This window comes from Acipenser ruthenus, chromosome 50, assembly GCF_902713425.1.
Source record: "Acipenser ruthenus chromosome 50, fAciRut3.2 maternal haplotype, whole genome shotgun sequence".
NCBI classification, from domain to species: domain Eukaryota; kingdom Metazoa; phylum Chordata; class Actinopteri; order Acipenseriformes; family Acipenseridae; genus Acipenser; species Acipenser ruthenus.
In genome coordinates this window covers 6919121-6934700 of record NC_081238.1, presented here as the reverse complement: position 1 = coordinate 6934700, position 15580 = coordinate 6919121, and the positions used below count along the sequence as shown (strand labels likewise).

The window sequence follows — 15580 nt, the reverse complement described above, 5'->3', positions numbered from 1 at the left end:
CCTCCCTCCTCCCCCTCTCCTTCCCCTCTCTAAAGAAGTGATACTTAAATGTCCTCTTTCTATTCGGCTAAACAGTATTTCCAAGAACTTGTTTTGGTTCTATTTTGTTAAATCTGTTAATCTTTTTACAGATTTGCAATATTAAAAAGATAAAACCTTTTTTTTATATATTTGCATTATATTAGCTCTCAAGAGGATATATATATATATATATATATATATATATATATATATATATATATATATCCTCCATACTCTACACTGTTAAGGGGGAAAAGTTTTTATTGAGAAAAAGATTATATATTATAAATACAAAACTGAAAGATCATAATTGGATAAGCCTCCACCCCCCTGAGTTAATACTTCGTGGAAACACCTTTGGCAGCAATTACAGCTGTGAGTCTGTTGGGATAGGTCTCTACCAACTTTGCACACCTAGATTAGGCAATATTTGACCATTCTTCTTTACAAAACTGTTAAAGCTCTGTCAAGTTCCTTGGGGAGCGTTGATGGAGAGCAATCTTCAAGTTATGTCACAAATTTTCGATTGGATTTAGGTCGGGGCTCTGACTGGGCCACTCAAGGTCATTTACCTTTTTGTTCCTTAGCCACTACAGTGTAGATTTGGCTGTGTGCTTTGGGTCGTTGTCATGCTGAAAGGTGAACTTCCGTCCCAGTTTCAGGTTTCTTGCAGAGGGCAGCAGGTTTTCATCAAGGACTTCACTGTACTTTGCTCCATTCATTTTCCCTTCTATCCTGGCAAGTGCCCCAGTCCCTGCCAATGAGAAACATCCTCATAACATGATGCTGCCACCACCATGCTTCACAGTAGGGATGGTGTTACCTGGGTGATGTGCTGTGTTGGGTTTGCGCCAGACATAACGCTTTGCATTTAGGCCAAAAAGTTCCATTTTAGTTTCTTCAGACCACCAAATTTTTGCCACATGGCTACAGAGTGTTTTTTGCATACTTCAAACGGGATTCAAGGTGGTCTTTCTTGGGTAAAATACAGGCCAGATTTGTGGAGTGCTTAGGATATTGTTGTCACATGCACACTTTGACCAGATTTGGCCATAAAAGTCTGTAGCTCTTGCAATGTTGCCATTGGCCTCTTGGTAGCCTCTCTGATCATTCTCCTTCTTGCTTGGTCATCCGGTTTGGAGGGACGGCCTGATCTAGGCAGGGTCTTGGTGGTGCCATACACCTTCCACTTCTTAATCGTCTTGACCGTGCTCCAAGGGATATTCAAGGTCTTTAATATTTTTTTTTTTATACCCATCCCCTGATCTGTGCCTTTCAACAACTTTGTCCCGGAGTTCTTTTGAAAGCGCCTTGGTGCTCAAGGTTGAGTCTTTGCTTTGAAATTCACTACCCAGCAGAGGGAACTTACAGGAACTGCTGAATTTATCATGAAATCATGTGAATTACTGCAATTTAACAAGTGGAGGCCACTTAACTTGGTGTGTGATTTTGAAGGCAATTGGTTACACCTGAGCTAATCTAGGATTGCTATTACAAGGGGGACACTTACCCAACCAAGCTATTTCAGTTTTAATTTATAATTAATTTTCTACAAATTTCTAGAATATTTTTTTTCACTTGGAAGTTGTGGGGTAGGATGTGTAGATCAATGAATAAAAAAGTATTTTAATGAATTTTAATTCCAGGCTACAAGGCAACAAAAGTTGAACATTTTGAAAGGGGATGTAGACTTTCTATAGGCACTGTATACTTTAATTGTCTACGTGCCAACCAGTGCAACTGGGAAAAAAAAACACATGGATTTCTTGAAAAAACTAAAAAGAGAAGATGCTAAAAGTAAGACCTGATATGTCAGAGAAAAAATAAATAGTGAAGTGAACTAATTGTTTTTATACAGAAAAAAATGAATCTATATGACAAGGTTGGTCAAATCCGGTATTCGATGGCCGAAGCGTTTTTGGTTTTCATTACAACTTCAGGTCTTAATTGCTTTAATTGATCTAATTATTTATGAATAGGTTTTTAATAGTAGACAAGGACACCACGGAGAAAGAGAACAACACACCACAGTTTCATTACTGTTTTAAAAAAAAAATCCATTCACAATTTATTAAACAAAACACAAAAAATATAAAATCACAATGGAATACATTAGCTTTACAAGAGCAACTTGAGATTTGAAACAATGCAGAGGAGTGTGTACACACACACATACATATATATATATATATATATATATATATATATATATATATATATATATATATATCTCAATTGTGCTGGTAAGATTTCATTTATTTGTGCTATTTGAAAATATGACTAGGTTTTTAAGAGTAGACAAGGACACCACAAATAAAGACAACAACACGCCACCGTTTCATCACTGTTTATATGCCATACGTCATTGGAAAGAGGAGATTCTGAGGTTTAAAACGAGGTCTTACTTGTGTATTTCCGGTAGATGCCCACATTAGGAGATAGTCTTGAATGCCAGTGTTTAGGAGTGTTGCTGCTGCACTGGACAGCCCTACCTCAGTGCAGTAAACAAACATTTTTACACAAAATAAGAGAAACAGTGATATCGAAGCCACAAAGACCTGTTTTCTGATAAATTAGATATAGATTTTTTTCCTATTTGGGGATAGTTAAAGAATTCTAGCCACAAATCTAACAATAGTAAAAAAATAACAGGCAAAATACCTGGGTCCCTAAGGGTCTAATACAACCAGTGCGTTTACATGAGCATAAGAATTCCGATATTTTTCGGAAAACTAATTCCGATATCAAAAGTCATGTAAACACAGTTTTCGGAAAATGTATCGAAATCTTCCAAAAGTAAGTTTTCAGAAAACAGCACCTAGAAATTTCCGATTAAATTTAGAAAACTAACAAAACGTATATCATGTAAACACACTTTTCTGAAAACTTATTCCGATAGCGTACTGCACATGCGCAAACTTTGACCTTCATTCCTGCACGTGGTTTTAGAAAACAGAGAAGATAATAATAATCTGTAGTCAGTCTGCATGCATCCATTTGTCTGGTTAGGGAAAAAGTAACACATTTGTTAAAGTCTGTATGTATTTGTTAATAGCCCATACTGAAGCAGCAAATGTTTTCCAGCTTTAAAATGACGTGATAATTTAAAATCATGTCTGCAAAAGAAACTGGTAATATAGAACAGGATGAGCTGTTGGAAAGGCTGATTGCACATTGTGGGGAATCTGAATAGACGTATAGGATAGTAATCTATGAATTTAAGACCTGACACTTTGATAAAGCACTATATTGGATTGGTCTCCGTTCTATCGCAGAAATGTCCGCTATTCAAATCGTACTTTGGCTACTACAGTACTTTGCATGCAAACATATCCTGCATTTTCCGAAAACTTAAATCCATGTATACAGTTAAATTTTAATTAGATCTTCTATCATTAATCATGTAAACACAGAAAAGTGACGTTTTAAGAATCAGTTTTCTGATTCTTTTTTTCGAAAACATTAGTTTTCCGAAAACGCTTTGTCATGTAAACATACTGAATGTCTACAACCATGATTCTGTGATTCTGGAGAGCCCCCCTATCCTATCTAATACAGTGTGTATCCACCATGTCCTGGAGAGCCCCCCCCCCCCCCATCCTATCTAATACAGTGTGTCTCCACAGTGTCCTGGAGAGCCCCCCTATCCTATCTAATACAGTGTGTCTCCACCCTGTCCTGGAGAGCCCCCCCATCCTATCTAATACAGTGTGTCTCCACCCTGTCCTGGAGAGCCCCCCTATCCTATCTAATACAGTGTGTCTCCACCATGTCCTGGAGAGCCCCCCCCCGTCCTATCTAATACAGTGTGTCTCCACAGTGTCCTGGAGAGCCCCCCCATTATCCTATCTAATACAGTGTGTCTCCACCCTGATTCTGTAGAGCCTCAATCAATTCTGCAGCAGCTGCTGCTTCTTGTTGTTTTTTAGTTATCTCTAAATCAGCAATTGCTAAATAAATACCTGCTGCTGAAACAACAACATGGGAATTCTGACCAATTAAGCCACAATCATTGAGTCAGTTAAGGGGGTGGAAGAGGGGGGGAGGGGGGGTTAGAACAAAAACCGGGAGACCCCCCCCCCTCCAGCTCTCCAGGCCCTGGGTTGAGAACCACTGTGCTAAAATACATGTTCTTTAAATATGATATTTATGATAGTTTAAAAAGATATTTTAAAAGTTTAACTTTTCATTTCTGAAAAAAATGTTTATCGAAGAACTGCTTGTACTGTAAGTTTCCTGAAAAAAACTAAAAAGGGAAGAAGCTAAAAGTAAGACCTGATGTGCCAGCGAAAAATAAATAGTGAAGTGAACAAATTGTTTTATACAGAAAAAAATTCATCTTATGACAAGGTTGGTCAAATCCAATATTCGATGGCCGAAGTGTTTTTGGTTTTCATTACAACTTCAGGTCTTAATTGCTTTATTTGATCTAATTATTTATGAATAGGTTTTTAATAGTAGACAAAGACACCACAGAGAAAGAGAACAACACGCCACCGTTTCATTACTGTTTAAAAAAAAAAAAAAAAAAATCCATTCACAATTTATTAAACACAACACACAAAAAATATAAAATCACAATGGAATACATTAGCTTTACAAGAGCAACTTGAGTTTCGAAACAATGCAGAGGTGTGTGTGTGTGTGTATATATATATATATATATATATATATATATATATATATATATATATATATATATATATAATGTGTATATATATATATACAGTGCCTTGCAAAAGTATTCAGACCCATGACCAATTCTCTCATATTACTGAATTGCAAATGGTACATTTGAAATTTTGTTCTGTTTGATATTTTATTTTAAAATACTGAATCTCAAAATCAATTATTGTAAGGTGATATTGGTTTTATGTTGGGAAATATTTTTCTTAAAAATAAGAAACCCCCTGAATACTTTTGCAAGGCACTGTATATATATATTAGACAGACAGACAGACATGATGACTGCATGCACGTTACTAATCCACTTCAGTTTCTTACCTGCATAGTTACAGAAAAAATAAGTCAAGTCATAAGAAATATTATCGATAACAGCTACTAAAGGATTCTGGACCTTGTTTATTTATTAAAAATAAAATAAAAATCTGATTAAAAAATGAGTAGCACATATCAGGCTTGTAGGTCTTTAGTGGGGTTTTATATGGAACATTTATCTAGCGTTAGTATATATTGATGTCAAAGACAATCAAGCATGAAAAGTACCTTTTTTCCCTCAGTGAGCCCTTTTGCACTTTTAATGGTCTCTTTTGCACAATACAGCAAAACACAATTTAAAATTTAACTTCAATTTAACTGATAATTATATTCCATGGGAAGTACAAACCTATTTATGTTACACAACTTACTTCACTAAAGACATTTCTCAACCCCACCACCTGCCTTTCTGCCTGCCTGTCTGTCTGTCTGTCTACCTGCCTTTCTGCCTGCCTGTCTGTCTACCTGCCTTTCTGCCTGCCTGTCTGTCTGTCTGTCTACCTGCCTGCCTTTCTGCCTGCCTGTCTGTCTGTCTACCTGCCTTTCTGCCTGCCTGTCTGTCTGTCTGTCTACCTGCCTGTCTGTCTGTATCTGTGTGTCTGTCTGTATGTCTGTCTGTCTGTCTGTCTCCTGCCTGTCTGTCTGTCTGTGTCTCTGCTGGTTTTTGTTCCAGCTGAGGAGCTGCTCTCAATTGCTTCATTGAACCCCTCAAATTGAACTAAAACTATTTGTTCTAATCCTCATCAGAGCTTTTGAATTTTTAAACAGTTGGATGGAGAGATTTCAAGTTAAATATAAAATTGTATAACAAGGAACTTGAAATCTTACCAAGTTTTTATAAGCTGCTGCACAATTTAAAAAAAAAAGCCTAATTACACACATACACACACACAGTAATATATATATATATATATAATTACATACAATAATATATATATAATTACTGACAATAATATATATATAATTACTGACAATTGATTTTGAGATTCAGTATTTTAAAATAAAATATCAAACAGAACAAAATTTCAATGTACCATTTGCAATTCATTAATATGAGAGAATTGGTCATGGGTCTGAATACTTTTGCAAGGCACTGTATGTATATATATATATATATATATATATATATATATATATATATATATATATATATATATAATGTATGTACACACACACACCTGCATTGTTTCGAAACTCAAGTTGCTCTTGTAAAGCTAATGTATTCCATTGTGATTTTATATTTTTTGTGTTTTGTTTAATAAATTGTGAATGGATTTTTTTTTTTAAACAGTAATGAAACGGTGGCGTGTTGTTCTCTTTCTCTGTGGTGTCTTTGTCTACTATTAAAAACCTATTCATAAATAATTAGATCAGTTAAAGCAATTAAGACCTGAAGTTGTAATGAAAACCAAAAACGCTTTGGCCATCGAATATTGGATTTGACCAACCTTGTCAAAGATGAATTTTTTTCTGTATAAAACAATTTGTTCACTTCACTATTTATTTTTCGCTGGCACATCAGGTCTTACTTTTAGCTGCTTCCCTTTTTAGTTTTTTTCAGGAAACTTACAGTACAAGCAGTTCTTCGATAAACATTTTTTTCAGAAACGAAAAGTTAAACTTTTAAAATATCTTTTTAAACTATCATAAATATCATATTTAAAGAACATGTATTTTAGCACAGTGGTTCTCAACCCAGGGCCTGGAGAGCTGGAGGAGGGGGGGGGGGGGGGGGGTCTCCTGGTTTTTGTTCTAACCCCCTCTCCCCCCCTCCCCCCCTCTTCCACCCCCTTAACTGACTCAATGATTGTGGCTTAATTGGTCAGAATTCCCATGTTGTTGTTTCAGCAGCAGGTATTTATTTAGCAATTGCTGATTTAGAGATAACTAAAAAACAACAAGAAGCAGCAGCTGCTGCAGAATTGATTGAGGCTCTACAGAATCAGGGTGGAGACACACTGTATTAGATAGGATAATGGGGGGGCTCTCCAGGACACTGTGGAGACACACTGTATTAGATAGGATGGGGGGGGGGCTCTCCAGGACATGGTGGATACACACTGTATTAGATAGGATAGGGGGGGGGCTCTCCAGGACACTGTGGAGACACACTGTATTAGATATGATGGGGGGGCTCTCCAGGACAGGGTGGAGACACACTGTATTAGATAGGATAGGGGGGCTCTCCAGGACACTGTGGAGACACACTGTATTAGATAGGATGGGGGGGCTCTCCAGGACACTGTGGAGACACACTGTATTAGATAGGATGGGGGGGCTCTCCAGGACAGGGTGGAGACACACTGTATTAGATAGGATAGGGGGGCTCTCCAGGACAGGGTGGAGACACACTGTATTAGATATGATGGGGGGGCTCTCCAGGACAGGGTGGAGACACACTGTATTAGATAGGATAGGGGGGCTCTCCAGGACAGGGTGGAGACACACTGTATTAGATAGGATGGGGGGGCTCTCCAGGACAGGGTGGAGACACACTGTATTAGATAGGATGGGGGGGCTCTCCAGGACAGGGTGGAGACACACTGTATTAGATAGGATGGGGGGGCTCTCCAGGACAGGGTGGAGACACACTGTATTAGATAGGATGGGGGGGCTCTCCAGGACAGGGTGGAGACACACTGTATTAGATAGGATGGGGGGGCTCTCCAGGACAGGGTGGAGACACACTGTATTAGATAGGATGGGGGGGCTCTCCAGGACAGGGTGGAGACACACTGTATTAGATAGGATGGGGGGGCTCTCCAGGACAGGGTGGAGACACACTGTATTAGATAGGATGGGGGGGCTCTCCAGGACAGGGTGGAGACACACTGTATTAGATAGGATGGGGGGGCTCTCCAGGACAGGGTGGAGACACACTGTATTAGATAGGATAGGGGGGCTCTCCAGGACAGGGTGGAGACACACTGTATTAGATAGGATGGGGGGGCTCTCCAGGACAGGGTGGAGACACACTGTATTAGATAGGATGGGGGGGCTCTCCAGGACAGGGTGGAGACACACTGTATTAGATAGGATGGGGGGGCTCTCCAGGACAGGGTGGAGACACACTGTATTAGATAGGATGGGGGGGCTCTCCAGGACAGGGTGGAGACACACTGTATTAGATAGGATGGGGGGGCTCTCCAGGACAGGGTGGAGACACACTGTATTAGATATGATGGGGGGGCTCTCCAGGACAGGGTGGAGACACACTGTATTAGATAGGATGGGGGGGGGGCTCTCCAGGACAAGGTGGAGACACTGTATTAGATAGGATGGGGGGCTCTCCAGGACAGGGTGGAGACACACTGTATTAGATAGGATAAGGGGGGCTCTCCAGGACACTGTGGAGACACACTGTATTAGATAGGATGGGGGGGGGGCTCTCCAGGACAGGGTGGAGACACTGTATTAGATAGGATAAGGGGGGCTCTCCAGGAGCAGGGTGGAGACACACTGTATTAGATAGGATGGGGGGGGGGCTCAGGATAAAAACTAGAAAACAGCTTTTTAAAAGGAATTCCAATACAAACCTTCCACACCAATGAGAACAGGGAGTAACTTCAGTATGAGAGAACAAACTTTACTCAACTTGTAAAAAAAAAAAAAAACATTTGGTAAGCCGCTTCAAAACAATCAATTAAATAAATAATAATACAAAAAAAAAACATTTCTAAGAGACAACCAAATATTCAAAGTATTTTCTAAAACCATTTAGACTTTAAGAACGTTAAAAAAAAATAACCCAACAAAAACACACACACAGAAGCACCTGACCACTGCAGCTCAGTGGCTGCTGAATATTTTTGTGCTGCTCTCTTGTGTGTCGTGTGTCTGCGGGTGCTTCTTGTGCGGGGGTGGGGGGGGGGGGGGGGGAGTCTCAGCTCCTGGGGGGTCACAGGGCAGCTTCTGGCTTTCCTTCCACCCTGAGCTCTGAATTACTTAATTGCTCTAAATTATTTGACGAATTGGACACATTAAACACTTCTCTCTCCTCGGCCTCACAATGTTTCACAGCTCGTGCACACTTTGAATCAAGGGCATTTTTTTTAAACTGTCAATTTAAAAGACCTTTAAAAAAAAAATTTTTATTAAAAAGGAGTCAAGTAGCAGACGCTTTTGTCCAAAGCGACTTAGAGAGACCAGGAGGTGAGCGATGCATCACAACTGCTGCTGCTGCAGAGTCACTCACAAGGATGTCCGATTGAACAAATAAGTTAGAGGAATGAAGTGAAACTCAAGTTGGAATGAAAAACTGGAGGACTGGAGTTTGACGGCCCTGCTCTGGCGGTGTGTCTCCAGCGGGGTTACAGGTCCTTGGGGTGGGCAGTGTGTCTCCAGTGGGGTTACAGGTCCTTGGGGTGGGCGGTGTGTCTCCAGCGGGGTTACAGGTCCTTGGGGTTGGCGGTGTGTCTCCCAGCGGGGTTACAGGTCCTTGGGGTTGGCGGTGTGTCTCCCAGCGGGGTTATAGGTCCCTGGGGTTGGCGGTGTGTCTCCCAGCGGGGTTATAGGTCCCTGGGGTTGGCGGTGTGTCTCCAGCGGGGTTACAGGTCCTTGGGGTTGGCGGTGTGTCTCCCAGCGGGGTTACAGGTCCTTGGGGTTGGCGGTGTGTCTCCCAGCGGGGTTACAGGTCCTTGGGGTTGGCAGTGTGTCTCCAGTGGGGTTACAGGTCCTTGGGGTTGGCGGTGTGTCCCCAGTGGGGTTACAGGTCCTTGGGGTTGGCAGTGTGTCTCCCAGCCCAGCCTGGCCCTGCGGGGGTTCCTTCCAGACTGCAGCTCCCGGTGAGTCAGCATGATGAGCCGGCTGAAACAGGGCCCGCACACGATGTCAGAGACAGGAGGAGAGGAGAGACAGAGAGACACAGAGCAGGCAGTGGGGCTTCACAGTGCAGCTAGATGACAAGTGGAGCAAAAAGCACAGCATTACGCAGACAGGGAGAGAGATAGAGAGAGAGAGAACGGGAGAGAGAACGGGGAAGGGATGCGTAACCAGCCACGAGTGCAAACTGCAGATACACAGAGACAACAGATTGTCAGGAAGATCTTTGTAACGACAGACAGAGGCAGACACACAGCCCAGAGCGAGTGAAAGGAGCGAGCAGTGAAGCGGTCTGGTGTCTCGGGTGAGTTCACTTACTTGATCTGCGAGAGCTCCTCTATGAGTCCGCACACCAGCTCGCTGGCGTCCTCGTAGTCCTGCAGAGACTGGGACCGGGGCTCGGGCATCGCCTCCCTGAAGACAAGAACACAGAGCAGCACTGAAACAGCCAGCCAGCCACTGCAGCTGTAAAGCCAGCCAGCCACTGCAGCTGTAACGTCTCCACTGGAGTAGGACACCTAGCATCTAACCGAGACATTTTAGGATTGAAACATCATTTAAAAAAACAAATAAATCAATAAATAAATAAATAAATACACTATTTGAACATCATTTTGATCTGTTATTTAACATCATGTAATCAAAGAAACAACAAAACAGTATCCTGAAAATAAAGTCGACCTGAAGCCATAATATCAGCACAGCAGCATGTCATGTTAGATTTCCAAACGTCACATTTGTCGTCAGTTTTTCGTTAAGTACATGGGAAAACTACAAAGCGGTGGTGTGTATCTCAATATGTGAACGTAACGTTATTCAGCAGGTTTCATCCGACTTCACGCAGCAAAATGAGTTTGTTCTATAGGGGGACCACAGCTGTATAGAGGCACCGGGGGCGATCCCCCAGCCTCTGCTGAATGCTTCATTGTAAAACCTTCAGCAGCCTTCTGTTCAAAAAGACGACTTCTAATCTAAATGCTTTCTCACTGGATTTGAGTTTTTCTTTCAGCGTTTCAATGCTAAAGCGCTTCATAGCGGTTGCTAGTCATGGGGTGACTGCCAGAGAATTACCTTCTGAACAAAAGGACACAAACACTCCATTCAAACACACTAATGGAGAACAGATGTTTGAAAACGTCCCCCCTCCCACCCTCTCCGCTTACCCCAGTGTGATCTGCGATCCGAGATGGAGCTGATGGAGAGAGGCAGCTCCAGGGAAGAACCACGGACTCTGTCCCAAGGACGGGGAGCGGAGCCGGGAGAGAGCAGGACTCAGGGAAGCGCTGCAACACACAGGGGAGATTCTTATAGAGAGATAGAGGCTGCCTGGAAACCATGGCAAACTCAGTGCTATATAATCCTGAGGGGGGGAGACTGACTGACTGCTAAAACATCAGGAGAAACTTTAATAAGGGACCATGTTAATATGACTCTGACTGACTGATCCACTGCCCACAGTAAACGCCGGTCACTCACCTGCGTGGAGCAGCTCTGCAGAAACTCAGAGTCCCACTCGCTGTGATCCTCGCAGCTCTGTATGGCCCCCACGTCCTCTCTCTCAGACTCGGGGCTCCCCCGGGCAGCAGCTGGGGTAATGGGGTGGGGTCCCCCCTCCTCTCGATCCTGGGCGGCCGAGACAGGGTCTTTCTGTCCGCCTGCCCCAGCTGCTCCCTGGAGACTTCCCTCCGCCTCGGTGTGAGTCAGATCAGGGCAGGCTGTCTCAGCGCACACTAGCGCGGTCCTCACCTCCCTCTTCCCAGCAGCAGCAGCAGCAGCAGCACTGGTGGCAGGCTTGCACCGCCTTGACCGCGCCGCCCCCTTAGCCTTGCGCTGCCCGGCCCCCGCGTCGCTCGAGTCTTCCATCTCCAGCACTGCGAAGCGGGATTCCCAGTCCCTCTCCTCCAGCACGCACGGGTTCACGTACACGGCTGCTGGTTTGGATTCTGCTGCTGCTGCTGCTGCACAGGATGATGACGTTGATAGTTTGTTGTTCTCTGAAAGCTTTATTTGTCCCCAGTCGCTTCCCTCTCCATCTCCGAAGCTCTGCGATGCTTTTAACTCTTCCGTCTCGGTTCTGCTCTGTGAATGGCTTTGTTGGGTGTTTCTCATGAAATCCTTCTCGTTCATTTCAGGGCCCGCCTCCTCACTGTCTTGGATTTTCTTGCCTGCTGCCGATTCCGCGTTCTCATTCCCGAGTCGGATCTGGGATCGCCCCGCGCAGCTCCGAGGGGACCAGGAGGCGGCAGAGGCATGAGGCGGCGGTGTTGTTCCGGATCCCGGATTTGGGAAAACTTGCGAGCCCTTCTCCATCGCGACTTCTCGCCCCTGCCTGGGGATCACCCCTTTGCAGATCCTCGTAGATTCTTCTCTCTCGGGAACGGAGGCTGCTGCTGCTGGCAGGGCAGGGGGCTCTCCGGGGGTTCCGCAGTGGGATTGTGGGGGTGCAGGCTGAGCCCCAGCTTCGTTGCAAGGCTCCGCCACCCCCTTTCCCTGCAGATTGGCCGATGTTTCAGCCTGTGTCTCGGGGTAAGTCTCAACGTGTTTCGGCTTGGCTGACTCGGACTGCTTCCCCCCCTCTGTAAACACAGCCTCTGCGCTCCCTAATAAACAGGCTAGCTCTCCCTGTGGACTACCAGCAACACCACCACCCTGCGTTTCTGTATCCTCCAACCCCAGAGAAGCTTTTAATCCAGGGGTCCCGCACCCCTCGGGATGGGGTAGGTGCTCCTGCCCCCCCTCTCCTGCCCCCCCTTGCTCCGTTACAGTGGGCTGCTGCCTCTCTGGATCTGCCTCCTGTCTCTGCTCTCCTGAAGTGCTGGCTTTGTGGTTCGGCCCGTGCGCTCCCCCGTGACTGTGGAGGGTGGCGTCTCCCTGCCCCGGCCCTTCCCCTGCCCCCCTGTGCTGGTCAGAAGTGGTATCCTCAGGCGCGCTGGGCTGGGCGACATCATCATCATCATCATCCTCATCATCATCGCAGGATAAGCCCGCAGTGGAGGAGCGGCCCGGGAGGATATCCTGAAAACGCAAGCACAGCAGACAGCAGTTCACCAAAACAAGGAAAGTAACTTCAAAATACATTTTATTACTTAAAATAGTTTGAACTGACCCCCCTCCTGCCTGCCACCTTCTTACCCTTCATATGGCGTCTGCAGTATAGAAAACTAATGCAATTACTGAAATACTGTTTTTGTTACTGGGATCCTTATGGGCCGATAGTGTCCATCTTTTATTATTAATTATTAATTTAGCGGACGTTTTTATCCAAAGTGACTTAGAGACTAGGGGGTGAGCTATGCTTCATCAACAACTGCTGCTGCTGCAGAGTCACTTCCAATAAGACCTTGTTTGTTTCATGTCTCATCTGAAGGATGTCTGTCTGTCTGTCACTCTACATGGTGAGCACGATCACTGCTCCTGATTTCACACCGGTCTCCACCCATCTTGTATCACACGCTCCTGAGCCTCCTTTCAGGTTGCTTTGGGCTGTAACCCCGATACAAACCCTCAGTTTAACACCAGCGCGATTAGGAGGGATATGTCCTCGTTTGGTTAAGGTGTGTTTTTTTCTTTTTAATATATAAACGTTTTACCCAAGCCCAGGTGCTGCTCTTCAGTTCTAGTTGCCCTGCCTCAGACACGCTGTTATTACAGAGTCCAGCCACGCGAGTCTCTACAGAAGCGGGAGCCTCGGACACGCTGTTATTGCAGAGTCCAGCCGCGCGAGTCTTTACAGAAGCGGGAGCCTCGGACACGGTGTTATTACAGAGTCCAGCCGCGCGAGTCTTTATAGAAGCGGGAGCCTCGGACACACTGTTATTACAGAGTCCAGCCGCGCGAGTCTTTATAGAAGCAGGAACCTCGGACACGCTGTTATTACAGAGTCCAGCCGCACGAGTCTTTATAGAAGCAGGAACCTCGGACACGCTGTTATTATAGAGTCCAGCCGCGCAAGTCTTTACAGAAGCGGGAGCCTCGGACACACTGTTATTACAGAGTCCAGCCGCGCGAGTCTCTATAGAAGCGGGAGCCTCGGACACACTGTTATTACAGAGTCCAGCCGCGCGAGTCTCTATAGAAGCGGGAGCCTCGGACACGCTGTTATTACAGAGTCCAGCCGCACGAGTCTTTACAGAAGCGGGAGCCTCGGACACGCTGTTATTACAGAGTCCAGCCGCGCGTGTCTTTACAGAAGCGGGAGCCACGGACACGCTGTTATTACAGAGTCCAGCCGCGCGAGTCTTTATAGAAGCGGGAGCCTCGGACACGCTGTTATTACAGAGTCCAGCCGCACGAGTCTTTATAGAAGCAGGAACCTCGGACACGCTGTTATTATAGAGTCCAGCCACGCGAGTCTTTACAGAAGCGGGAGCCTCGGACACGCTGTTATTACAGAGTCCAGCCGCGCGAGTCTCTATAGAAGCGGGAGCCTCGGACACGCTGTTATTACAGAGTCCAGCCGCGCGAGTCTCTACAGAAGCGGGAGCCTCGGACACGCTGTTATTACAGAGTCCAGCCACGCGAGTCTTTACAGAAGCGGGAGCCTCGGACACGCTGTTATTACAGAGTCCAGCCGCGCGAGTCTTTACAGAAGCGGGAGCCTCGGACACGCTGTTATTACAGAGTCCAGCCGCGCGAGTCTTTACAGAAGCGGGAGCCTCGGACACGCTGTTATTACAGAGTCCAGCCGCGCGAGTCTTTACAGAAGCGGGAGCCTCGGACATGCTGTTATTACAGAGTCCAGCCGCACGAGTCTTTACAGAAGCGGGAGCCTCGGACACGCTGTTATTACAGAGTCCAGCCGCGCACGTCTTTACAGAAGCGGGAGCCTCGGACACACTTATTATAAAAAGTGTTCATGTATTTGATACAGATGTAAGAGTGATTTTTTTATATATGTATTGTAAGACAGCAGGGAGGGGTGTTAAAATCCTCCCTGTGTAGGATATGTGCGCAGGCACCTTGTTTGTTAGTTTGCTCTATTGTTTGATTGTTTTGCTTTATTGTTACTTTGATTTGTTAATTGTTTTATTATTAATTATCCCCTGCACCTGGTGCTTATTATTAAATTAGAGCCAGGTGCAGGGTATAAAAGAGAGGCAGTCACTTTGCTCGGGGCTGCTGAGGAGAAGGAGGCAGAAAGGGGTGCTCTGCTTCCAAGCAGTCGTGTAAGTTTGAAGAAGAGTGTGTTTTTGCGTTTGGCAGTTAAACGTCTTAGCCGTCCTGCCCGATAGTGAGGTTCCCGTGTGTCTAGTTAGTGCTCGTATAGAGCTAGGAGTTTATTTTGTGTTTTGTTTTTGTGTTTGTTTTGTGTTTATTAAAAGAAATAGCGCGTCAGCGCTGTAAAAACCAGTTTCTGGAGTCCTGGGTCTATTTTTAAAGGGGCAAGAACCGTGTGTGGTGCCGGCTAGTTCACAGTATATATTATACAATTATAACAGAATTATAGGGCAGCCTGCTCTTTGAGCTAAATATATATTATTTTATTTAAAGGAGTTAGCCATACTAGCGGCTAGTTTCACAGACCCTGATTAGCGCTCAACGTGGGCTGTGAAACTAGCCGTTAAGGATTTTTGCAAACAGAAGCAATTCATAGGTCCTCAGAGTCAAGGGTACTATTTTATTTTCCCCCTTCCCCCATTTGAAAAGTTTTTACTGGGAAAAAAAAAAAAAACACAACCTTGCAAATCTATCTGTAAATGTGGTTCAGGTGGTTTAAATGCTAAAACAACCATTACAGAAG

The 15580-nt window shown here is 44.7% G+C and overlaps 2 protein-coding genes across 4 annotated transcripts in view; both read right to left on the bottom strand.

The window, feature by feature from the left end:
• The window catches only part of LOC117407809 (uncharacterized), a 504618-nt gene that overhangs the window by 401246 nt on the left and 87792 nt on the right, over nt 1-15580 (bottom strand). The window lies entirely within an intron of this gene.
• Nucleotides 9178-15580, bottom strand: part of LOC131722027 (uncharacterized) — a 6772-nt gene continuing 369 nt past the window's right edge. The window contains exons 2-5 of the mRNA XM_059015590.1: nt 11317-12855; nt 11004-11123; nt 10159-10254; nt 9178-9825 (exon numbers count right to left, since the gene is read on the bottom strand). Of these exons, the coding sequence (XP_058871573.1) occupies nt 9607-9825; nt 10159-10254; nt 11004-11123; nt 11317-12150 (1269 nt within the window). The 5' untranslated portion in view covers nt 12151-12855 and the 3' untranslated portion in view covers nt 9178-9606. The remainder of the gene's footprint in view (nt 9826-10158; nt 10255-11003; nt 11124-11316; nt 12856-15580) is intronic.